Source organism: Enhydra lutris, unplaced genomic scaffold (assembly GCF_002288905.1).
Source record: "Enhydra lutris kenyoni isolate GAN:26980312 unplaced genomic scaffold, ASM228890v2 scaffoldscaffold34, whole genome shotgun sequence".
In the NCBI taxonomy this organism is placed as follows: Eukaryota; Metazoa; Chordata; class Mammalia; order Carnivora; family Mustelidae; genus Enhydra; species Enhydra lutris.
Window position 1 is genome coordinate 22155020 of NW_019154118.1, and position 27185 is coordinate 22182204.

General features: G+C 43.8%; 1 protein-coding gene across 1 annotated transcript; it reads right to left on the reverse strand.

The window, feature by feature from the left end:
* Nucleotides 1-3361: 3361 nt before the first annotated feature.
* On the reverse strand, nucleotides 3362-27185 carry LOC111154020 (chromosome unknown C11orf53 homolog). The gene is made up of 5 exons (XM_022513367.1): nucleotides 27173-27185; nucleotides 25913-26022; nucleotides 7714-7756; nucleotides 4976-5277; nucleotides 3362-3763 (listed from the first exon to the last, which is right to left on the reverse strand). Exons 1-5 carry the CDS (start codon nucleotides 27183-27185, stop codon nucleotides 3362-3364), a joined length of 870 nt encoding a protein of 289 aa, XP_022369075.1.

Below are 27185 nucleotides of genomic sequence, written 5' to 3' on the forward strand. Positions count from 1 at the left end.
AGTAATACATATTTATGTATGTGCGTGAGTGTGTGTGTACACATCTGTACGTGGGCACATGTGTATATTACTTTAAGGGTTAGGAATTCTTCTCCCTTTGTGGAGTTTCATGTTGAGAATGCTAGTACTTCAGAGTACTAGAGTATTTCCTCCCCTCCCACAAGAGTACCATTATATCCCATTATTAACTGAGCTGTAGCAAATCATACTGCTCATGTAAGAGCATTTATAAAACAAACAAAGTAAAGATGTGGTTTTCTTTCATTCTTTGGGGTTTGCATAACATTACAAGAGGAACACAAACATTCTCAGCTACGCGCTGTTAATGTCCGTTTCCAGTGATTTTGGGGAGGACTGTGTATCACAGTTTTTGCAGGGAGAAAATTCACTTTCTGGTTCTTCTTGACATTATTATCTAGCTAGCTTTCTTGGGTGACTTGAACTTGCCGTCACCATCTCTGCTTACTTTCACCCTTAAAGGACCTAAAAGAGATAGTGTTGTGAACCTGAGTTCTCTGATTTTCCCCGCTTTCCCCAGCAAAGTTACGAGCTTGAGGATAGCAGGTTTAAAGAAGCAGAGGGGAGAGGAGGATGTATATATATTTTTTTTCTGATGCTGACATTGTGGATTATTGTGCCCAGATGCAGTAAGTCTCCGACGTGCAGAGGGACAGGGAGCACACTCGAGTGGGAAATGGGGTAGAGTAATGGGATTCATTTCCGTGTCATAATTTTGTAGCTTGGTTTCACTTTTTGACAAAGTATTGTCAATCCCCAGAAGAGTAAACCAGAACCAAATCGAAATATATGTAATAATATAGAAACACATTGTCAAACTAACTAGAAGGCCTAAAAATCATTTACTACTTGGAATTACTAACATCACTTCCCACACCTCCATCCCCTTTAGACCAGGTGGCTGAAATGGGTACTAGACGCCATACAGGCCTGTGTATGTCTCCATTCTTGTAAATCAGTTTTGCGAAGCATCGTGAAAGGGCTGAGATGCTTTAAGAAGAATGTGCATGGCAGTGCATTTCCTGCATTTCCCTCCATTCTGAGGTCTGGCTGCTAAGCTTTCCTTACCTGAGGGCCAGCGTGCCCTTAGGTTGTGAGAGGAACATAATCTGTGAGAAGACAAGTGCAGACCAAGGGAAGCGAGCATGTCTAACATTTAGCTTTACGACCAAACCCAAGTTAAAGCCAATAAAGACAGTCTGATGGTCTACACACTGGTATTGTGCGGTGTGCTACTCTGTAACAACGATCAGAAGCAGGTGGCTGTATTATGAAGTGTATGCAACCCATGTAGAAAAATGACTCTTGAGACCCTGATCTCTTCTTTCAGGTGTAGGGACCTGGGTGACCAATGGCTCTGCTGAAGATCCCAGGACCAGGACTGAGGCCTCAAGTCTCACTGGACCTAAGAAAGTCCAACTTTCTTGGCCACAGTAGGAGTTGCCCCTTTCTAGTGAAGAGCTAATACGGAGAGAAGTAAAGATCAGGCTGTGACACCATGTGGCGGGAGGGAGGAAGTAGGGGCAGGGGACCCAGGAGAGGGGAGCCCAGCATGTGGGGACTGTCAGTGCTCCTTCCTGATCTGCTCCTTCGGGGATGCTCTCTCGTGGGAGGCTCCGTACCCAGCATTTCTGTGGGCACTCCATAAATTGGAAGTGTAATTGCTTAACCAGAAAATAGACATGAAGGCACGGAGAAGGTAGAGTATCAGTCGCTTCTAAATGTGAATTAATGTCCTTGTTTGATGGTAGAGCATGGGACACTATAACAGAGGGTGTGATGGAAACTGTATTGAGTGGCTTTAGACAACCAGTGGAAATGAGAGCAAAGGGCCCCCAAGAAATGGAAGAAAAAAAGTGTTGGGCCAAGAGGCACCAGAAGGGCCAGGAAAATGTGATAAGAGAAGATAGAAAGGAAGGTGTCAGGAAAGTAGTAGAAGGAGTGGGGGTGGGACCTGTGGGCCTCGACTCTCACTTTGCAAAGTCAGAGTGTGTGTGAGGCTTTTATGACTGGCTTGGCCTGTAGCCAGGCCCACGGCTTGATGGGAATTACTTTGTGAACTCAACTGGCGAAGGAATGTACCCCGATCACACTTACATGAGACAGAGGGAGGCGTCAGATGTATTTCTTCATTTATATATGGTAAGAGCTGTACATTTTGAACCAATGAGCCATCAGCAAGGTCTTCCTTCAAATGGTATGTGTTGTGTATCATGCTGTTGGTGCACACCTGGCCATAGGTCCTGCTCCAAGGCCCCTGTACGTCTTGGTGTTTTGTGGTCTGCTGTTTCTGGCCAGCAGCCCAGTTCTGCTCTCACTATTTTCCTTATTTATTCTTACTTCATTACAGGATATCCATTTTATGAATCCACTCTGATGACTATAGGTTTTCCACCAGAGAAACTATGTCTGGCATGATTAAGGCTACCACGGATCAAAGAAAGTTTGGGCTCATATCATTTTTTGGATAAGACTCATTTTTGGACATCCCAGACTTTAGGGCAGAATCAAAGCTATGTATTTATGAAGCCATAGTCTCCTGCCCTCATCCTGTTTTAAAGACAATAAAACATTTGTATGTGGTGCTATATTTTTACAGGGCCTTCACAAGTCACTAAGGAAGAAATGTATATAATATTTTTCTCTTTAAAATTTTAAAAAAGATTATTTATTATTTATCATTTATTTATTATCATTTATTTATTTAGAAAGGGGGGAGGGGCAGAGGAGGAGGGAGAGAACTGAGTACAGAGCCTGATGTGGGGCTCGATTCCACGACCTTGAGATCACTACCTGAGCCAAAATCAAGAGTTAGTTGCTCAACTGACTGAGCCACCCAAGTGCCCCAATACTTTCCTCTTTAAAAATCACATGGCATAAAATGAGTTTTGTTATATGTGCCCTAATCTATATTATGTCCTATGCTTTCTCTCTTACTATAGAACACACTTAGTTTATAACTAAGAAAAACTGAACAGTTTATTTCATGATCTGCACAAACTTTTTAATGTAATTTGAGAAAAATATGAGTGCTAATGATGATATTTCAAAGGTAACAGAAATTCGGAAATGTGATGGGTTACTACAGTTCCAATGCCACACGCGTAGCCTGTGTCTCACTAGAATATAGTCCCTGATATCCTGAATTCACGTGCGGCTGTATTTCAGTGGGGCTGTGGGAGGGAGGATTACGAATAAATGCCGCGGTCCCTCTACAAAGGGTGGCACGATGGCCTGTTCTGGACGTCCAGTTCCAAATGAGCTGGAAAGACCCTGAAAACAATCTGCCAAATCCAGAAGCCAGCTCAGAGGCCAGCATGGCCGGAGTCCCGTGGCACACGCGTCAGTAAGCTCTACGGCATTCGTACGACCCCCAGGCCATGCTCCCGTCTTCCTTGGTCCATGAAGAAGGGTCTTGAAGTCCAGACGTGTCTGCCCCCTCATCCAGGGAGAGGGGCACCACCTTGTGTGGTAAGTCGTTGGACATGGTCATGAGAGGGGTGAAGGGATAGGGGGGTGGCGTGGGGTACCCCGGCACGTGGTACAGATCCTCTAGCGCGTGCAGTGAGTAGGGCTGAGCCCCGGCCAGGGGGGGCCCCCAGCTGGAGCTCCTGTGCGGGGTGGCGCTCCCCGACTCCAGCTGGGAGAGACAACTCACGCTGGGCGACAGGGTCTGCTGGGTGTCGGTGAGCACGGGGTCGGGCTGGCTGAGACCATCAGGTACTGTTTGCTCCCATGAGTCCCTCTGAGGAGAATGGAAAGGTGCCTGGGGTTAGTCACGAGGGGACACTTGGATGCAGACAGATTTCCTCACCAACACCGGCTGCTGGTAGACGCGGCTTCCAGGGCGGACTCGGTGTCCCCCCTCTGCTGTTCCAGCCTCCTTCCCAGGCAGCTCTCCCTCTGGGGTTTGACACCAGCAGTGTCTGACTCTAGCATTGGACCCCCTAGATCTATTACAGTCCCTTTTCCCAGAAAACAACATTAAATGAGTAAAATGAGAGAACAACAGAATGGACATTTATACAGCATTTTACCATTTCCAACATTCCATGTCTTGCTTTCCTTTTGAGCCTCACAATACATGGGCTCCTAGTGCCCTTTCCACCCTGGGGACGGCAGCTCCGGCTCCTCCACGAGGGAGGGGGTCTCTGAACCATGTAGTGGGCTTTTGCCCTCCGTGAGCCAAGAGGTAGGAGCTTCCGTAGGCTTGGAGCTAGAAAGGTTTGGGTTCAGTCCCTGACTGTGCCCGGTACTCCGTTCCTGACTTTGAGTACCTCACTTTGTCCATCTGTAAAACGGGGCTTCAGTAAGTCTATCCGGAGCTGTTGCACGTGTTCAGTGAACAGAGGCACACGGAAGTTCTGCTTGGGGCGGGTACTCCATGATCGTGTTAATTACCCCCCCCCCTTAGTCCCATTTTTAGAGATTCAGTCCTGTAGTTGAAGACTTTGTAGCTTTCTCTAAGACGGGTGTTAGTATTCTTCAGATCTCTATGAACTCACCTCTTTGTTAGGATTGAGGGAGAACCAGATTCTATAGGGTAGAAAGATCGTGGGAGGGGCGGCCTGGGGACTGGGAGGGAAAACGGCCTGATGTGCAGCCCTGACGGGGTACAGCCTGGTCTGTGGGAGATGGGACCTCAGTGCTCTTTCCTTGTGTGCGGGAGGAAGATGGGCGAACATCTGGCAAGATTAGCAGAGTACTAACAAAGTGGGTAGAGATCCTGCGGTGTGGTCGTCCCCTCCCGAGCCCAAGGATGGACCCGCTCGCCATCACGGTGGGTGGGGACCTTTGAGGGAGGCCCCTCAGAGCGCGTCCTGGCCCAGCAGCCTCGGGGGTGCGCAGGGTGAGCCAGAGCTTGCTTCCACCCGGTTCCCAGGCGCAGGGACTGGCCAGGTGCGCGCGATCCCGGGCCTCACCTTGCTCCCGAGCCGTGAACCACGGGCATACTCACAAGCATGAAGTGCGTGCTGGGGTCCCCAGCGAAGGGTGGCGGCAGGAGCGGCGGCAGGGGCGAGGCGCCAAACAGAGAGCCGGTGCTGGGGGTCAGGCTGGGGGGCCGGTGGTCTCCGTAGGGCTCTGGGAAGTAGGAATCCAGGAGGCCCGGGTGGCTCTGCCCTGTGGGGGCCTCGCAGGCAAAGGGCTTGGCCGCTGGGCCTGAGCTGCAGACCTCGTTTGCGAGCTGTCTGGTGTTGTGGAAGTCTGAGTCAGAGAGGAACGATCTTCTGACCCCGTAGTAACCCATTACCGGTGAACCTGTTGCCAAACGGAAAACAAACCGTCAAAAATGTCCCCATGGGAAGTCTGGGCCTGTCTGTGGCCGCTGAGACTCTCCACGAGGGAAATGGTCTTCTAATGCGGGCCGGATACCAGGGCAAACACTGAAACAGAGAGAGGTCTTGAAAAGCATTAAATATTGCTGCATTGCCTCTTCTAACCCGTCCAGCCCAAATAACCAATGTGTTTCGGCTTCACTCTGCCTTCGGAGAGCAGTTCATTGGGCGTGGTGCGGACACTCTTCTCACCCACTCACTCAACACACTGTGCATTTCCTGTGTTCCAGTTACTGCTCTAGGAAAAGTCTGGTCCTAAAGGGAAAAGAAAATGTCTTTTTCTCAGTGTCCGAGCTCTGTCCCCATATCACAGGACTGTTAACAACAGGCTGCTTCTGGGCGTCTGTAACCTTGTGGTGCTGTAACCCCACGCCACATCAGAGTAGCTCCTACTCCTTTGTGTACTGACCTTCTGACATGTGTCTTGTACCCGGCAGGCAGCATGATGGCTCACCTGCTTTGGGATGGTGGAGCGTCTGTGCCACCGAATCAGAGGACTTCAAAAAATGTGTTTTCTGGCTTCGAAGAGTCTCGTGTTATTTGCTGCCCTCTTGTGTCCATGCCGAATCCCTGACTCAGTTCACCTGGGCCCTGGGAGAGTTGGGGAAGAGAATACCTCACACGAAAAGTTTCCCTTGGTGAAAACAGGGGAAGGAGCGGAAGCTAAGAAGAATCTCATTTATGGCAAGGCCTGTGGAAATGTTCCATAAAGGAAGAGGGGTGTTTGCCGCAGCCTTCCAGCCCAGCAGCTCGGCTGTAGCAGGAAACACGTGACCATTTAGAACACGTTCAGGGACGTAGACTGTAGCTCTGTCAAGTGAATGGTTTGATTATTCCAGCTGGTGGTGGATGTGGTCTGATTCGCTGAGATCTACACCCCGAGGTCACAGAAAGGCTGAGCTGGGAGAGGATGCAGGTGCCTCTCTGACCTTCCCCCAGAGTGGGCCACTTGCGGACTCTGTCCCCACCCACTCTGCTCTCTCGTCCACAGGGAGAGAAGACCCTTCTCACCGGTTGCTGGGACACAGTCACACATCACTCTACCCGCACGGCTTTTTGGCCCTTGCCACGCGGTGTGGTGCTGGATGTTATGCTCACTACTCCCACACCAGAGTTACAACCCTCTTTCTAAACCACCTGTCACCTCCATGGGGCAGAGCTTGTGTCTTACACATTTGCTGTAAATCCAGGAGGATAATACTGGGTTCAACAATTATATGTAAATCTATTCATTCATTCAGAGGAAATCAAAACTCCGTGTAGAAACTTCCATCAAATTCTACTCACTCTACTCTCCTCTTAAATTCCCTAACCCCAAACTTCTAATCTGCTCGTGAATTGGAAAGCTGTGGTTAGGGATTTCATCATAAGCATAGTTTCACAGAAGAAAAAAACATGTGCACGTGGAAAATTAATATCAATAGAAAAAATTCTGTTTCATGCCATGAATTTATATCCATGGGACTCATTAAGGCTGAAAAGAAAATGAAGAATAGGTAAACGAGGCTTCCAGGATCTCACGTCTTCACTTCCAATTTCCGAATAAAAACTACCACCAAGAAAAAAAAAAAACCCTGTGCTCTCTCCAGCATATATTTTTTTCTCCTTAAAAAGGGGAAGGATAATTTGAGATAGTAAGAAAAGCTGCAAAAATGTCCTTCTATAGAAGGGAGCAGATTCCAGGGATGGTAACCATGATTGGAAAACACAACACGAGACACTCAGATAAGCGGCATCTCCTGTGGTTCTCATTCCTCTTCTTACCCAGCTCTGAAGCTTACTGAGATTGCTGAGAAAACCTGCGCCACTTCTGAAAGGAGTATGTGTGTATGTGTGTGCGTGTGCACGCATGTTCACGGGAGTCCCCAACTCTGTCACTAAGAACGAGAATGCCCCTTTCCCATCCCTGCGGGAGGGCGTAACGAGACATATGCACTGAAATGAAGACCAGATGCTTATCTAAGCGCCTGACCTCTAGAGAGCACCCAATAAATGGTAGTTCCTCCATCTGCCCACCGGCCTCTCTCTTGTTTTAAAGCAGGTGCACAATCTGTCAGAACACAGTGCTGGAATTTTATACATTTTAAAATTGTATCAAGGGCCTAATGGTTATGTTTCTGCTTGGTAAGCTTCTGCTGGGCAAGTGATGGAAAGGCTGCCTTCAAGACAGAATGAACTCTGAATTCAGGAATGACTGAATTAAGTCTGTCTTCACTGATTTTACATTTTAAAAATGCCTAGTTTGAAAAAGTAAAATTTCCAAAGTGCCATAAGGCAGTTATAAAAGAATGGAAACCCCAGAGCCTGAGTTGAACGCAAACGGGAATTAATCACCTGCTCCTTGAGCTCAAGTACTCACCGGGCATCTGAGCGAAAGGAGACTGGGGGTTGCTGGCACTGCTCTGGAAGGCAAAAGGCAGAGAGAATGCAAGTGTTTTCTTTAGTTGTTAAGTTTGAATTAAAAAAAAAAAAAAGATTAGGGATACATTTTATTTGCTTTATTTTCTGATACTAAGATTATTTGGGGGTTAAATCGGGAGGGCAAGTGAGAATCAGAATTCAAGTGTCAGGAGGTGCCTGGGGGGCTCAGTTGAGGGTCCAGCTCTTGAATTCCATTCAGGTCCTGATCTCAGGCACTCGGCGGAGGGCGGGGGGAGTCTGCTCGGGATTCTCCCACTCCGTCTGCATCTCCTCCTGCTAACGTGCTCGCTCACTCTCTCAAATAAATAAATCTTAAAAAAAAAATTCAAGTATCAGGGAACCAAGTTTTACAAGAGATGAGAGAAACCAAAGTTAGAGTCTGGTAAACATGCCAAAAAGCACAGGCTATATGAAATGGACTAATCTGTCTTCTGTTTTTTATTGTTCATGGCAAATGTAGATCAAGTGATTTAAATACATACAGGACCTTTGAAAATACAACTACATTAAGATGAGGTCATACTGAATTGGGGGGGGGACCCTAAATCCAACATGACTGCTGTCCCTCTAAGCAGAGGAGAAAGACACACAGAGACACAGACACAGAGGGGAGAAGGCTACGTGGAGACAGCGGCAGAGATCTGAGGGATACGACCTCCAGTTATGAACCAGCAACCACGGGCGGCAGGAAGAGGGGGGTGTGCCCCCCTGGAGCCTTCGGAGGGAGCTGGCCCTGCTGACACCTTGATTTTGGACTTCTAGTCTCCAGATGGTGCGACAATACCTTTCCATCACTTTAAGAGCCCCGCCCTCCATTTGTGGCACTTGCTACTGTAGCCCTAGGAAACCTACTATAACTGTCAAGTTGCTGACGGTGAAGCAGTCACGGCAGTGTCCTGTGGGAAGTGTTGGGGTTGGGGAAAGACGGAGTGAGTGGGGCACCTAAGCTAGGATCAGTGGGGTGGGGAACGCATCCTGGGGCGGGGAAGCGGGGGTGTTGCCAATGCTGACCTCTGGAGGAAGGGTATCCAGGTGTGCTGAGTCCTAAAATACACAGTTGCAAATTCTAGCTCCACAATGCCCAGGAACAAAGTGATACAAGGAAAAAAGCTGTTGTAGAAATTAAGAGTTCTCAACATCTGGTTCTTTGGATCTGAGCTCCTGACCCTCACAGAGCTATAGATTCTCAAAAGTTGGAAGAGATTTTATACAGAGCTTCGTGCAACCTCCCACCAGGGCCAAAATCCAAAGCCCACATTATTAACACTGGGTGCAGCTAGCTTCCAGGGCTGCGGAGCCCAGCGCCCACTCTGAAAGCCCACTTCTTCTCTGGGCACTTCTGTCACAAAGCAGGCAGAAAAGAATCACCTTCTTCTTTCTCATCTTTTTTGGTCCATACACAATTGGGTTCATCCCTTCTTCCATATATGGCTCTTCAAATATTTGAAGAGAACCCGTTATTTCCCCAAATGTCTTCATCAGTTTGGGCTGCTGTGCCAGATGCTGTAGACTGGGTGGCTTGAACAGGAAACATTTCTCCCAGTGCGGGAGGCTGGAAGGGTGCCCGTGGGGTCGGGGTCTGGGTGGGGGCCCTCTTCCTGCTTTACACATGGCTGGCTTCTCACTCTGTCTTCATGTGGGAGAAAGAGAGATCATCTCTCTCATGTGTCTTCTCCTAGGAGGGCACTAATCCCATTCACCAGGGCTCCACCTCACAACCTAATTCCCTCCCAAAGGCCCCATTTCCAAACACCATCACATTGGGCCTTAGGGCTTTACACATGAATGCTTTTTTTTTTTTTTTTAAAGAAAGGTTTTTTGTTTGTTTGTTTGTTTTTTGAGATTTTATTTGTTTACTTGACAGAGCACAAGCAGGCTGACCAGCAGGCAGAGGAAGAAGGAGAAGCGGGCTTCCCACTGAGCAGGGAGCCCCATATGATGCTCGATCCCAGGACCCTGGGATCATGACCCGAACTGAACCACTCAGGCGTCCCTAACATATGAATTCTGAGGGGACACAGGCATTCAGCTCATAGCACTAAACTGGCATTCAGTCTTCACACGGACGAAATCCTTAGAACGTTAACCCTCACTGTGCATCTCCTAACCTACATGAGAATGTGTTCTCTTGTATTTTAGCTCGTTTTTTTATATTACATCTTCCCAAGTTAGATGTCGTAATTGTCACCATCTTATGAAGTAAATCTGTATTAGATTTACTTATATGTTCATCATTTTCTTCGCTTACTCTTCTTTGAGACTTTTTTTTTTTAAAGATTCATTTTCCATCTTCTTAAAGTAATCCTTGAGAAAATTCCTTTCCTGTAGGTGATGTTGGTAGGTGATGATGAAAATGTTTCAGTTTCCATTTGTCTGAAAATATCGTGTCTTTTTCTCTTATACTTGAAAGATAATACTGCTAGGTCCACAATTGTAACTATATAGCTATTCCTCCTTCCCCATTTCTTTTTTTTTAATATTTTTAATTAAGATTTTATTTATTTATTTGACAGACAGAGATCACAAGGAGGCAGAGAGGCAGGCAGAGAGAGAGGGGGAAGGAGGCTCCCCGCTGAGCAGAGAGCCCGATGTGGGGCTCGATCCCAGGACCCTGAGATCATGACCTGAGCCAAAGGCAGAGCCTTAACCCACTGAGCCACCCAGGGGCTCCCTCTTTCCCTATTTCAAAGGTACCCCCTCACTGTCTTTCAGCTTCCAAGATTGCTGTTGACCTTGCAGTTACACTTTGGACAATTTTTCTTTCCTTTCTGACTGCTTTTTTAAAAAAATTATTATGGAGGTGTAGTTGACACACGATGTTATTACTGGTTAGATGTACAACCTGGTGATTTGTCAATCTGTACATCCCTCAGTGCTCAACCATGGTGAGTGCAGTCACCATCTGTCATCGTACAACGTAACTACGAGATTGTTGACCGTGTTTCCTGTACTGTGCTTTCCATCCCTGTGACATTTATTTTGTAGCTGGAGGTTTGTACCTCTAAATCTCCTTTACCCATTTAAAGGTTCCCCCATGGCAACCACCCGTTTGTTCTTGGTATTTAAGAGTCTGTTTGTTACTCGCTTAGCTTTATACCCTCTAGCTCCATCCATGTTGCTGGAAATGGCAAGATTTTATCCTCTTATGGCTGAGTAACAGTCCACTGTATATAATATACACCACATCTTCTTTATCCATTCATCTACTGAAGGACACTTGGGCTGCTTCCGTAAGTTGACTACTGTAAATAATCCTGTCATAAACTGGGTATTGTAGCATGTATGTCTTTGAACTAGTGTTTTTGTATTCTTTGGATAAAGACCCAGTCATGGAATCACTGGACCATAGGGTAGCTCTATTTTTAACTTTTTGAGGAAACTCCATACTGTCTTCCACAGGGGCTGCACCAGCTTGCATTCCCACCAATGATGCACGACGGTTCCTTTCTCTCCACATCCTTGCCAACACTTGTTGTTTCGTGTTTTTGGTTGTAGCCATTCTGACAGGTGTGAGCCGGTATCTCATTGTGGTTTTGATTTACATTTCTCTGATGATAAGTGATGTTGAGAATCTTTTCATGTGTCTAATGGCCATCTAGTATTTTCTTTGGAAAAAAAGATTCTATTCAGGTCTTCTGCCCATTTTTAAAAATCTCTACTTTTTAATATACTCCCTTTGTCTTCAGTTTTCTTCAAATTAACCTCATTTTACTTCTGCAAATTTTCAACTTACCTCTCTTTAGATATAGCCCTGTCTGTGTCATCACAATTCTCTCCTTCCGGCACTCTGTTTAGATATATGTTAAACCTTTTACCTTTATCCTCTATATCCCAAACTTCCCAATATTTTTCTCTATATCCATGAGTCTCTGTTCTGTATTTTGCGATAAATGGCTACAGACTTCTTCAGATCTACATCCAGTTCACTAATTCTTTCTTCAATGTAGTTAGTTGGTTGTTTACTCATACACTGCATTTTTAAAATGATCAATGAATACATATTTTTTCATTTCTATAGATTCCATTTGATTTTTTAAAAACCTGATTGGTAATTTTTGATAGTCTCTAGTTGACTGTTTGCTATTTATTAAGTTACTGTATATTTTGTATTTGGTAATTCTACTATCTAAAAGTTCTAGAAATTTTAATTTGTTTATTGTTTATGCTGACTCTCATAGTGGTTTGCTTCCTTATGCATTTGGTGGTCTTTGGTTGAAGCTTATATCTGATGAACCTTAATCTATAAAAATCTGGGGTCCTAATTTGAGACTGCTTTCCCCAGAAGATTTATGCTTATATTTCTAGGGAGCCAGTTCCTTTCCAGGTTCCCCAGGTTGATCCTGGAGTCCCAAGTTCAGCTCCCCAACCTTGGTTACTGTTCAAGGACCAGTTCATGCATAAGGCTGATTTGGACACCTGTTCTCAGGGGAACTTGCCTTTTTGGTGTGATCACCTTCTCATCACTCAATGGCTTAATTTCTGATCAAACTTTTCTCCAGACTCCCATGCCAACACTTCTCCCCCAGTGTCCCCCTTGCTTCAAAGATTTCCCTTATTTGCTGCCAGGTCAACAACTGATTAAAATGTGTTTTATGCAGCACCCAGTTTTGTTGTGGGTGAGATCTCCCCACCTCCAGACCATCTAGTCTGACCAAAACAACTGAATAGCTAAATATTGCAACTAGATGTAGATATCTTTCTAGCATAAAAGATTCTATTTTCTCATAATTTCTGAATTCTCTCATAGGGATTTAAATTATAACAGAAATAATTCATAAACCCATACTTGTTATTTCATAAGCAAACTGTTAACCACACGCCCACATGTATTATACATATTATCTCCTTTAATAATCACCACAATCCCCAAAGACAGGTAATATTATTCTCATCTTAATGATGAAGGACTAGAGAACAGAGAAATAACCCACGTTATTTAGTAGGTGGACCTGATAGTGATAGTGGTGGGTGAGATCCAATAAACATCTTTGGAATTTCAGAACTCATTTCTTAACTAAAGCACTATGCTGCCTCCCACGCATTTTAATATCTCAAAAACAAAAATACAAACATATCATATATAGTTTAACATTTTTTTTGGTATACATGAGACTTAGGGACATCCAGAGAGAGCATGTAATTATATGAAAGCTCACAAAGAAGACTTAGTGAGATTAATACTCTCCTGTCTGACACACACACACACACACACACACACACACATACATATATATATTCATGAATATACTATTTTGGGGATCAGCTTTATTGAGGTACAATTTACATATAATTAAATTCCCAAATTTTAAACATACAATTTGATGAATTTTGACAAATTTTGACAGACTCCTATGGCCCACTACTATAATTATGACATAAAACATTTTCATCAAATTACTAGCTCTAATGCATCCTGCCCTCTCTCTGGTGGCCTAAGAAATATTTAGGGGGGTAAATATAAAAGGCAATGATAATGCACCATGTCAGTTTGCCTCACAGACCAACAAAGAATTGAGTTCTAAAGGCCCTGGGTAAGGACTGGGAAGGACTTCACTGGAAAGATTTCAGAGCTCATTCCCTCATCTCATTCTCAGATTTTATAGGTTGAGAGAGAAGAGCCTAAAATATGAGTCTTTAGCATGTCACTAATTGTCGTTGCACATACAAAGGGAAAACTTACATTCGTTTCTTCCTTGTTCAAAATATTATGTTCATACATTTACCTCTTACCCTATGAATCCTTCAGGAATAATATTGAAGAGCCCGTAACTTTTGACCAATAAGATGGTATATAATTTTTATTTTGCATACTGCAAACAACAGGATCCTGCAATGCCAGGTAGCCAAATTCAGAGGTTTCTATTTGAATGAAATTTGCCAGTCTGCAACTTCCTGTAGCTAACACAGCAGCCTCACAGCTGCCCCAAATCCCCTCCATGAAAATGAGTTAATTTGAACTAATGGGTCACCGAGGTAGTAAAGTGATAAGATTAGGAGTTTCACCTTGACTACATTTATCATCATTTTTATGACCCTATAATATTTTGGGTGTCAGCCTATTTAAAGAAATATCTTGAAACGTACTAAGGAAAAGATCCCTGACTGGCGTAAGGTTTTTCACCCTGGTATATGTGTATTTTTAAATTCTAATGACATAGTTTAGAAAGCGTCTCTTTAATTTTTGCTACTAATGCTAAAATAATAATCATAGACCCTTATGAATAGCTGGGCTCCCTTTTAAAGGAATCCATAGCACTTTATATATTTAATATCTCATTGTCATTACACCTATGGTCGAGAGATGGGTCAAGCTGGTGATACTATACTCAACATTCTAAAGCCATGTTTGTTTGTTTTAGATTTATATATTTATTTGAGAGAGAGAGAGAGAGAGAATGAGCAGGAGGGAAAGAAGAAAGAATCTGAAGCAGACTGCACACTGAGTGCAGAGCCTGACGTGGGTCTGGGTCCCATGAGTGCGAGATCATGACCTGAGCCAAAAACCAAGAGTTCAGACACTTAACCAATGAGTCACACTGGCGCCCCTAAAACCAGGTTTTAAGAACTGGATTTAGACCCACCATAGGTCATGTAATTTTCCTTCAACTTTGAAATGAATATGAAGTCAATGCTGGAGGTAACACAGTGAGTCCATGGTTATTCATGTTAGGTTGGAATACCTTCTTCCAGAAGAAAATGGGCACGGAGAATCAGATGCCTCTGTTAATGTTAAAGTATGTGGTAGAAGCAGGGACATTCTGACTGGTGTGAAATCTTATACTATGAATGAACTATGCCAAACCTGTTCTAATTTTATTCATTTTCCAATGTTTGAGGCAGGTTTTGATTTACGGGCCACTTATCTGAGCTGCATAGTAATTTAACCATAAATAAGAAGAACAGTCCATGATGAATAGGAACTATAGTTGGAAGCATCTATCTACCATGTGTCAGGTCCTTTATATGAGGTTATCTTATTATAAACTAGATATTATCATCTCAGGTTTACAAACAAGGAAACCAAAGCCAAGCATCAGAGAAGTTAAGTACTATGCTCAATATTGCCCTTCTAGTAAATTCCAGAACCAGATTTCAACCCAGAGTCTCTGACTACCAAATTTCTGCTCCTCAGTGATGTAACAAACAAGTTACGTCACTTCCTGGGCACCTCTGATGGGTGAGGCATGGGGCTGAGTGTTGCAAGTTCGAGACGAAATACAACTCCAGAGCTTAGACTGGGGTCTACTTTGGGAGACAAGACGTCTGTGGTAGATTAACTATGGCCATCATTGCTTTGCAGCCTCTCCCACCCAGAAGTAGAGTCTGTCCCTCTACCTCTTGAGTCTAGGATGGTTTTGTCACTTGCTCTAACAGAATGTAACAGAAGTGATGTGGTGTGTACTTCAGAGTCTAGGCCTCAAGAGGATGTGTAACATTCACCTTCTCCTTCTTGACATACTGCCTTATCATCTCTTAAGGAAGTCAGTCTCAACTTCTGGAGGATGAATGACTGTGGAAGTGAATTCCAGTGCTCCTCCTGACGGCGAGTACCAACTGCCAGACGTGTGAAGGAGGCCATCTTGGACTCCCAGCATGGATGAACCTCCAGCTAAGGGCCACTGTACGACTGAGCCACGGGGAAACCATCAGCTGAACATCCTGCCAGCCCACAGAACTGTGAGAAATATAGGTAATAGTTATTGTCACCTACTAAGGTTAGGGTGCTTTCTCACGCAGCAGCAAGTAACTGGTGCAGACGCACCCAGGACAAAGTCTCTCACAGTGCAGAGCTCATGAACTCCAGTGCAGGCTAGATTGTATAGTGGAGGCGCAGGCTAGATCGTATAGTGGGGGTGGGGTGGAGTGAGTTGCTGCCTAGGGGGAGGCAACTGAGCACCTCATACAGGGGGAGATACTGGAGTCCATGCACCCATGCACTAGAGCGTGGCCCACGCTCTACACACTCTGGAAGTCAGACAAGGGGGGAACTGAGGTATAGAGGACTTAAAATGGACACTGAAGGATGAGGGGGTGCAGGCAAGAGAAAGGAGGCTCCGAGGTGCGAGGAGGGACTGGGGGAAGGAGGCTGGACACACTATATTGTGGGAGAGATCTGAGTCTGGTTTTGAAGGATGAGAGGAAATCAGGAAGCAGACAGGATATGGGCCGTTGTATTTGAGGAGAAAAGCAAAGGCTGGAATGTGTGGCCAGTGTGTCATGGACATGGAAATGGCAGGAAGCATGCAGACAGAAGGCTGAAGAGAAGTGGTGGAGGGTGGAGGAGCTGGGTTATAAAGGGTTTTTATGAGCCACGCTAAGGAGCTTGGACTTTGCCCTATAGCAGGCAATGGTCTTCTAGAAACTCATTAGCCATGTGGACATAGCGGTATTGGCATTCCAGCAAATTTAATCTGGTGCTGAACATGGTGGGTCAGGAATGGATGATGGATGAGTGTACGGGCTGTTGCAACTGAACAGAGATCCAGTGATGAGGGGGTCCGATGGGCTGTCCTCGGGGCAGAGTGTCAGGAGGTCAGCATGTAACGTTTATATCAAATTCAAGGTGGCTTTGTTTTAGAGCCTGTCAAGGGCTGACACTTGCTGTGTGAGTGCCGCTGAGGGCTGGGGGCTACCTGTTCCAGATGTACCAATTCCCAGGGCTCTTTGTGTCTTTTCTTCTTTATCACCAACGTCCCTGCTGATGCTTGCGTGTAAAGAGGGGGCTGGCATGTTTCCCTCAGACTGTACTATTTACAAAGAAAAAACCCCTACATTCTGAAATGATTTAACAGTATATTGTATAGGTCCAATAAGCATTTGTGAGGAAGGAATATTGACACATCTATGCTTGAAAACATTTGCCTTTTATCTACAAAGCCTTAGATTGCCCAGGATTTATCTCACAAAGACATCGCTCATCAGGTTCTGTGCCCTTGGTTTTCATTATCACCAGCCTCTGGCAAAGTAAGTACTACACAGTTGATATAAAACAGAGACATAAAAGGGTTAAATCGTTTGCTTACAGCCTTCAAATGTATAGAGCTAAAACTGAAGACCTCAAGTCTTTAGACTCTCTCTTGGGGGAAGGGAATTTACCACGAGAATGTGAATTTATGCATGTTTGTAATAGTGCGGGTAAATATTGAACATAGATTTTGATGTTCATTGACTTGCTGGTACAACAAAATAATTTCTTTTTAATAAAATGTCATAGCCAAATTCTGGAAGATTGTACATGGAACTCAGTGTTGTGACCCTGGGAAAGTAGGACAAGGGGATGAGTAAGCAGGAGAGGTCAGCAGACTTCTATTTTTTACTCTATACCCTTTATTCTGTTTGGAATTTTACTATGCATTCTTTGGTAATTAAAACAGCTCCTTAATAAAAGTTAAAAAAATAGAATTTAAGGCATATCTTTATGGTAAATCTCAAAATTAAAAAAAAACAAACTATGATTTCAAGTGTCTTACATTTCTGGTGTATGAACTATTTTATGTCCTTTGGAAAGCTAACACGATTACAGAATTCCCACTTTCTGACAGTTTCTTGACATTTTACTGTTAAAACTCTCCTGCTTGGCACGAAATGACGTCCAGGCTGTCTCTGTGAGAAAGTGATTTCTGTTGCCTAAGTTACAAAGTGAAATGCATTTCTTTTACCCCGGTGTGCCTTTGGAGTGCTATCTGTATTTCTGTAGCTAAGTAAGGACAACAGGAGCCACCAGCTACTTGGGGACAAATGGTCCTGTGTACCGCAGCTGGAACAGAATATGCAGAAAGTTCAGCCTGGCCACGTGGACTCGCCGTGGCTGTTTCACCGCAGAGCATGATGATTTTTGCAAGCTGCGGGAAGGAATTCACCACCAGGAAATATTTTAGATTTCGTGGTATTAAAAAAAAAAACCTACAGAACTACTAGAACAGCTGAAAAAATAAGTTGCTTGCAAAAGGTTCGCCTTTATTGTTATTATTTTAAAAATTTTCTGGAATTGTGAAAGAGCAGGTGGTTGGGTGGGGAACGTGGAAAGAGCCCTGGAAATGTGGTTCAATTCTATAAACAAGGCAGGATAGTGGGCTAATTAAAGTCAGACAATGGGCTATTTTGAAAGGCATAGATAAAGCGTCCATTCAAATGAATGCCAAGGACATAATATGTACCTCTGTATTCAAACATGGGCATTTTGAGTTGACAAGGCATTGCCTGCTCAGAAAACATTTTTTTTTTCTTTTTTAATTCTTTCTGGGCTCATAAAGGGGGTTAGCTGGCAACCTTAAAAAGGATATGCAAAGCCCTGAAATATAAGAGGGAGCAAAAGGTGTGGGGGAGACACTCCCAGGGTAGACACTGATTCCCTTGAAAACATTACAAATAAGTAGGGTCCTTCTGCTGGCAATTCAGAAAAAAAAAGTATCATGCACTTATTAAAGAAAAATAACAGTTTTCCTAAGAGATTTAGCAATCAAACACAGAGGGACAGTTACTTCTAAAAAAATAAGAAAAACAAAACACTAGCAAAGCAGGAAGACACACACTGGGTCAATTGATGACCATCTGTTGAGTCCAGGCAACCAGGAAAATCTTCATAAAGCCAAATCACATGGTAGGGTGGATTCAGTTTATGAGAGTTGAGGCAAAAAAGTGATTTTTTATAGCAAATTTTAAGAGATCAGAGAAGAGCGTGGGTATTTCTTGTACTAGTTGTACAGGCATTTTTGCACTCGTATATCTTCAGAGCTTGGGACCACTGCCCAAATCTTATCCTTCTTCTAACTGTGGATTCAATTTCACTTACAAGTGCTTTGTTCTTTGATTTGACAAGACAGTCATGGCTACAATGGCTGGGATTTCTTCCTTGAAAAAGGAAGGTATGGCTGACTCCCTAAATTTAAAGCATGGATAATCATTTTATAGTCTTCTTCTTTTAGCCTCTTCATTATTAAGGCACCACCATTAGAATACCAAAGAGAAGTAGCACAACCTATACATTGTCCAAGTTTCAGCAGGTTTTGGGGGGTAATATCTTGATTAAAATCAGTAAAGACTGATTTTGATATCAGCATTAGCATTAGCATCAGAATTAGCATTGAACACTAAAAATCGGCTTAGTGTATAGGAAATGAGACCATTGGTGGTCTAGCTTGTTTCATCTTTTCCCAACATTTCATGAGAAGTTAAGAGCATAAGGAAACTACTCTTCCTTTCCTTAGTGGCTGTTATATGCATCAGGAATATACATATGAGTCTTATAGTGTGTGAAATTATGAGAGAATGCTGGACACCATGGAGACTTGGAGAGCATATAAGAGGTGAATCACCAGAGACAGCAGGTCACCTGAGCTGATCAACTCTGCATTCCCTGGGCTCAGGGTTCTGTCTCTTCCAGCCCTCGAAAGGGAGGAGCCGATATGCTCTCTGCCTTCTCAAGGGCGAAGTGACATTCTACATCCATTCCCATGGAGTGAGCCATGGGATACCAGCTTCTCAGGTATTTAGGTAATATTAAAAAATGAAACCACACTTTATCAAAAGGCACAGCAGGAGAGGAAGCTACAGGCAAGAGGAAAAGGGCAGTGAGCAGTAGGCTGGGTGAGGGAGGTCCTTGAGATCTCTAGGAGAGCAGCAGAGAAGAGTCTGTAAGGTCAGTGTGGTGTGGTATGACTCTGGTTCAGGAAGTGTTTTCCTCTTTTGATAGAGAGGCCAGGTGCCATGGTGAGCCCAAGAGATCAGAGGTCCAGGAGTGGTGGGGAATGACAGAGAGGAACAACAGTCTGGAAGCAAGTTCTAGGACAGAGCTAGAGATAGGCTCTAGAAGGAGATCAAGAACTTTTTGTGTCTAGTTCTTCTGAGGATGTCTGGGCATCACAGACACGGAGGGTAATGGTTCTAACTGAGACTGGGTGTGGCATCACGTAAACAACCTACAAGAACCACTGCAGGGACAGGAGGGCTGAGGTCAAAGGTCATGACCCACCATCATGCCTGGAACCTGAAGGATCACAAGAGCACTGAGTGGAGGGCCTGAGATAAAGTGGTTATTCCAGTGCTAGTCCTTCCTTGGACCAGAGATGTAAATTAAGAAGGCAAAACAAAGGCAATCCAGCAAACCTGGGTCAAATCTACACTCCACTACTTTCTACCTGATATTTATTTTCCTGATCTGAAAAATAGCTATAAGTGCCATCCTCTCAAGTCCGTGTGCTTCCTGTTGACAAATGGCATATGTTGTAAAGTATATAAATGAAAATTCGTAAGTCCCTCTATCAGAGCCTAACGATAAATGATAACTATCATTAGTAAGAATTCTTATCTATCCCAGAGAGAACTGAGGTGACAAGAGGAGACCTAGGCTTCAAAGTCATCTCTGTGGTGCCACCCATACTGTCTTCGACTAGACATTAAGTTAGTGTCAGAACATTTGTGCTCTACATAATCAGTCTCGTGCTTTCTGTGATTTCTCTGCTCCTCATTTCCCTTGAAAACTCAATCTGCAAAGTTCTACTTGAACTAGTGGAAAGGCGACTCATCTTTCTCAGAACAGAAAGGGCTTCAGCTTGGCCTTGGAAGTTGGGGATAGTGTTGGCAGTGGGTGGGACATGTTCTGAGGTCAGGAAGAGCTATCAAGGCAAACTGAACCCTGAGATGGGAAGAACCTAACTCTCTGCTTCTATTCACAAGGGCTCTGAGGTCCAGTGAGAAGAAAGGAGCTGCCCATGATCACTTCGAGCCAGAAGGAAGGGTTGAAACAGACTGAGAAAGGAGCCTTTACTTTTGGTGCAGAAGAGATGTCTTGCATGTGTTTTTCAAAGCTTCAGAGGAATCAGAGACACCTTGAGCTGCTATAATATACAGTTGCCAATTGCCTTACTTCTTTTAAATGCTTCACGAGAAATCCAAATGCAAATTGCAGATACAGACATCACCATGTTTGCATTCGGTGGTGACTGACGTGTGCCTGTGATTGGAGCTGCAAAACAGCAGCTGGGTATGTAACCAAACAAACCTGTAACCAGCAGTGTTGATAGAGAGGCAGACAGTTACGGACGGAGCTAGGCAATACACATCTGTCTCACAGAGTTTCGCCATCTCTCAACAAAGATCAAACACTTTCAATTACTCTAGGCCATAAATGCACTATATGGCACCCATTTACCTTCTGTTACTCCAAATTCTTCCATCAATAGTTACTGTTGTTGTACTTCTTTCTGTGTTTACAACATTTTCCTTCCAGAAATAATTAGGAAATATTATTAACCAAGACACCCAGCTGACAATATGGCTCTATCTTATGTGTTCTTGGCATGGAGAATTCAGCAGCTAATTTAAGTGTAATGATTTAGGAAAATACAGAAGAGGAAAGTCGTTATGACTTGGAAAGCAAACAATCGAGGTTGATGTAAAAGAATCGTGACAACGGAAATGGCTAACTTTTGGTCTGTACGTGTATATAATATTTATAATTTAAGACTGATATAATCCAAACATATTTCCCACTTGGGCTGTCTCGTCTTAACATGTTCTTCAGTTCAGGCCTTCCCAAACAACCTAGAAAACTTCATGTATTTTCCTTCATGTTTATGTAGAATATTAATCTAAAATAACTTTCCTGTCTATTTCCTTATTGTTCCTCACTACAGCATTTTGATGAATGGGCAAGATAATTATTAGCATGCCCATAAACCAATAAAAGAAACTGAACAACGGACGCTGATCCCAGGCTCATCGGTATGTCCTCCACAGTGCCCTGTAAACCCCTGTGCTGCTAATAATTTTTACTCCAGACTGATCTCCATTTCCTACTTTGTAAGTTAAAATTTCTACCCTCATGCCAGTTGTTGTGTACTCAATGATTTTAAACGAATCTTTATGATAGCTTAAGAAAACCTTGATTAGAAAGCTCAAGAGCCTGCAAATCATTCACTCAATTTCAAAGCTAAATGAAAAAATTGTGGCTATTAGCCTTATTGCTTCCTCTTGTTATCCCTTTTTGTTCTTTACTATAGATAACTGAGAGCTCACTGAATTTTGTGATGTTATTAGACTTTTTCAATGATTTGCTTTTATGAAGCCCAACTGAAGTCATGTAATTGAAAAAAGCATGTAACAAAAATCTACATCAAAAGTCTAATTAGGTAAATACACACACATATTTTTGGTACTAGCTGTGGGTGAATAGCTCATATTTTAAATATCCTGATTGAAGATCGAGTAGTATGGTAAAGAATAACACAGAAAAAACTGAGAAAGAGAAAAACCACGATTTAAAACCAGATGTCCACAGTAATAGTGTGAAACCACAGGCTCATGGTGAGGATGTACAGAAGTGGTTTTAAGTCCCGTCTTTGGTGAAAATCTCTTTGGTGAAAGGGATTTTTCTCCTTTTGATTCCTACTGCAAAGATGTGAAAAATATTTCATGGTATCAAAAACAGATGTTCTGGAAGGAAAGTGTGGTAAAGATGCATTAGCACAGCCTGTGTAAGCTTGTCGAAGTGCTGTCACAGAGAGTAGAGCACCAACTTGGGCATCAGTAGATACTTCCTGAAGGAGACGTATCCGGAGGGACTTACTTTCCATCATATATGTGTGTTGACTTGCTAGGTCTCCTGTGAGACATTGTCACAACCCACGTGGCTTAAAGAAACTGAAATATCTATCTGTATGGTTCTGGGAGCCGGGAGCCCAAATCACCGTGTTGGCAGGGCTGTGCTCTCTGTGGGACTTAAGGGCAGTGTCTACCCTTTGCATCTTCCGGCTTTCTGTGGCTGCCCGCATTCCTGGGCTTGTGTCTGCGTGACTCCAACCTCTGCCTCCTGACTGCCCTGCCCCTTGCTGTTTTGTGTGTCTTCTCCTCTGTGCCATGTATGTCTCTCTCTCAAAGCCTCTCTCATGAGGGGCAGGTGCTAGCATTCAACATAAGACAAGGCAGTATCTCCTTGGATAAATTAGGGTAGGTCCCTCCTCTGAAGTTCCTTAGCGGAATCACTGACTTTGCCATAGAAAGGAACATGTACAGGTTCCGGGATTTGGGCCCTTGGCCTAGAATGCTCTATATGACAGAACTGTATTACCATACAACTCTGGGTCTCCAGTCTCCTCAAGCTGGCCTCTCATTTGTTATTACCTGTGCTGTCAGTAGAAAAGTTTGAATGCCTAAGGATGGCTTCCCATCTGAACTTGTTTAAGACATTCAACTCACTGTTGCCTGGACACTGGCATGAAAAAGAGAAGGGAGGTTCAGTATTACCCATGTGATTAGAACCCTGAGTGCCCCCTAGCAACCTGATTCTCCATGATTTCTGCTCACCAGGTTGCACTTGCACAAGGACGGAAACAGGTCTTCCTAGGAATATGGTGTCCTTCTTAAGACATATAGATCTTCTAGAATAATGGTTAACAGGTGGACGGTAAAATCAATTTATAATGGAGACACTGTAAGCCCAAATAACCATATTTTGGGAAAATATGTATTTAATTACCTAAATTTAACAGGGCATTGGAGCAAGGCTGAGAGTAAGACATGAGTGTTGAGATCTCAGGTAATATATATGAACCTGTAGACAAGGCTAAGTTCATGCTGCCCATGCACTCAGTTCCCGAGAATGAGTACCATAGTTAGAGTGGGTTTGTACCTTTCTTATTCTGGAAGTTCTTTCCACATGATATATTTTCCTGTGTTTTAATTTCCCTTGTTTGCATGGGCTATGGTCTGAATGTTCGTATCTTTCCAAAATCCATGTTGAAATCCAGACCCCGAGCATGATGATATTAGGAGCTGGAGACTCTGGGAGCTGAGTAGGTCATGAGGGGGAACCATCATGAATGGTATTAGCGTGCTTATGAAAGAGCCCTGAGAGAGCTCCTTAGGCCCTTCCTCCAAGTGGGGGTGTAATCAGAAGACAGCAGTCTGCAACCCAGAAGAGGGTCCTCACCAGAATCTGGCCATGCTGGCCCCCAGAACTTAGACTTCCAGCTTCCAGAGCTGTGAGAGATAAATGCTCACTTCTTAGAAGCCACCCTATCTGTGGTATTTTGTTATAGCAGCCCAAAGGGACTAAGGCAGCATGAATCACAGATTGTTCTACACAGTCCGCATCAATCTGTCCCTTTCAAAGGAATATTGAATTGGGAGCCAGAAGACCTGCCACCTGCTAACTGTGCAACCTGAGAACCATCACTTCCTGCCTCTTCTTCTTCTCAATGTTTCCATCTGTAAAATGGGAAACCGTGTAAATATCAATTTCACAGGACTAGTGTGTCCATCCAATGAGACAACACAGGGAAGTGCACTTTAAACTGTCTTTATGCAAATAGTACCGTACTCCCCACATCACATGACTGTGCTGTCTGGTTCTTTGTCTTTAGTCTAGAGTTTGTTATGCGGTCTTGTATTTTTTGAACACAGATTTTGTCTCCTTTTCACTATAACATTGTCAGTGTCACTAGGCCCACAACAGTAGCTCAACAAACTGTGATCTGGGTGGAGATAAGAACGTTGGCTGTGTGAGGCTTAAACCTCTGTTCTTTGCTCTCTGGTCAAGTTCTCAAACTCAGATGTGCAAAGGAATCACCCAAGGAGCAAGTTAAAAATGACCATTCTCTGGCTGCCGTTCAAAATCTCTACATTAGTAAAACATGGGACAGAGACCTGGAACCTGCAATTTAAAAAAAATCAAACAATATGGCCCATTATGAATTATGTTTATATTGTTACATCTCTGAAAGAGTGAAATGTCAAAAAAAATAATGTAAACATATTGTGTGATAGTCACAGATCTTAAGCAAAAAATGTTAGGTAATTTTTCAAAGAAGAATATAGTTATAGCTCCCATTTGGAAATACTATGCTTTCTTGTCTTTTTCTGTAATTCTGTTTGGCCTTGTGCCTTGTCACTGAATGACGTATTGACAATGATGCCAAGGGCTGAGTGAGAGCTCACTCACACTGGGCAGATACAACATCTGTTCCTTGACTATGACTTTGATCTCTGATTCTTGCCTTCCCCATTGCAACATGACTAGAACGTCCTTAGATCTCACAGGTTTGGCTGTAGCTGTGGCCAATCCACGTTACTTCCACAAAGCTGTGGTTCCTTTGGAATAGCCTCTGAATTCCCTCTCTCAGGTGCCTGGGTGGCTCAGGTGGTTAAGCATCTGCCTTTGGCTTGGGTCACGACCTCAGGGTCCTGGGATCAATCCCTGCAATGGGCTCCCTGCTCAGCAGGGAGTCTCCTTCTCCCTCTGCCTCTGCCCTTCCCCCCTCTGCTCATGCTCTCTCTCTCAAATAAATAAATAAAATCTAAAAAAATAAGTTTGAATCCCCTCCTTTCTCTCCCTCAAGAGACTAAATTGGTATGGATATTTGAAACGCACACCCCATGACTTCTGAGCGGACAGTAAGAAACACTGCGCTAGGAACAGACAAGGAGCAAATTACTCCAATTGTATTTTTATCAACTAAGCTCCATTTGTTGAACTAGAAGAGAGGAGGTGCTTTAAAATAAAGGAAGACAGAAGATGTGCAATAAAAGTTCTTGGGTGGGGGGAAATAGAATCTGGAGTTGGTTCACTTGAAATGCATCCCGGCAGTTTGATTGTGGAGCGGTGTTGAACCCTGAGCCCACATTCTGAGCAGAGCCGCCCGCCCCCAAGAACCATTGCCTTCTATGTCAGCCCCTGTTCTCGATGCTGTACATGCTTACCATGTTTGCTCTTGTGTCCTGCACCCAGCAACATGTGACGACACAGGACATTCATGTGGCTACGTGTTATCAACAGACTAAGCAATCACAAACCCATCTTGGTAGCCAACCACTACTCCCATTCTAGAATCAATTTGGGAGATCTGGGTGCAACTCCTGAAACATCTGAAGCAGGGCGGAGCTATTTAGGAAGACATGGAGGGCAGGCAGAGGCTTCAGATGGAAGACGTCTGCAACTAGGATGTTTTAATCCGATTTTGCATGCTACAGAGAGGCTTTTCTAAGCTGTCTCTACCAGATTTAGAATAACATGTCGATGACCCTTAACATCAGACTGGAGAAGTGAGACCCGGTGTCTAGAGAACGGAGAGGGGAATAACTAATCTTGAAAGAGGACTTCGGCTTGCAAAGACTTCAGAATGAATTAAATCGAGACTTACATTAAATCTTGAGTTACTTGTCTGCCTGGATCGTTTTTCTGCCAGTAGATCTTTGACTGTGTGCTTCACTCGTACGCCTTGATACACGCGTTTGCTGTAGTCTCCTGGGACTTAAGCAAATGGAACCAATGATCAAGGGTGGATGAAATGATAGGTTAACCTCCCCAGGGGATGTATTCAAGGACTCGTCATTGTGGTGTGGTTTGCTCATTAGAATGACAGACTTCTTGAATCTGAAGTGGCTTCAGTAGAAGTCAGTCACTTTCTTTGATAGAAACTTGGCCAAGCTCTACTTACCTGGAACACCCCCACCCTCTTCCACCTTCTACACAACAACTCTTCAGAATGTCTCTGTTTTTGTATCCTGATTTGTCAAGATTTATTCCAGGAAGGCTTACAATTTATGCTTTAGTTGCAAGATGAGGAATCGGATGCACCTTGAAATAATGCTTCTTACTACCTGATGCAAAAGTTTGATTTGCATGATTCAGTTTGCAGAGTGACAGCATTTCTGCCATATCATATTCCTACCTGATGCGGGTGAGCTGGTCAACCAGATTGATGTGGGTGTGCTGGTCAACCAGACTGCTTTAAGATTATGTTCCTAAGAAGAAAGCCATCTGTTTCTGTTTACTGCACCAAATTAAGCAGTTTTTATTATTGAAAATACAGTCTTTCTTTTTCTTTTTAAAAGATTTTATTTATTTATTTGACAGAGATCACAAGTAGGCAGAGAGGCAGGCAGAGAGAGAGAGGAGGAAGCAGGCTCCCTGCTGATGTGTGTGTGTGTGTGTGTGTGTGTGTGTGTGTGTGTGTGTGTGTGTGTGTGTGTGTGTAGGGTTGTTTACAAACTGATCTGGCCGAAATAAGTTTTTTTTAAAATCAAATTAAAAAATCTGACATGCACACCTTTCTCCTGGCACTGTTTGTCACCTGACATTTGCTTCAATCTATGACTTCCATTCATGATTGCCTTCAAGATTTCAAATGGTGGGTACAACTGTGTATAACAAATCAAGATAAATACTTTCCTGCTTTATATAGTTGATAGCATTAACCCTCTCCTTGCCTTGAAGCTTCCTGGAGGTGTCCTTTGATCACTGAACAAATTGGAGATCATCTCTGCTACACCAAGGGTTCTCTACCAAGAAGCAGGCATACACCGTCCCCTGACAGCCGCCGTCCTTGCCTGCTGCGTATACCCTTACCGCTTTCCTAGAATCCCAGATCCTTCCGATGGTTCCGAGTGAGGGGTTTTACAGCTGGTTCTCAT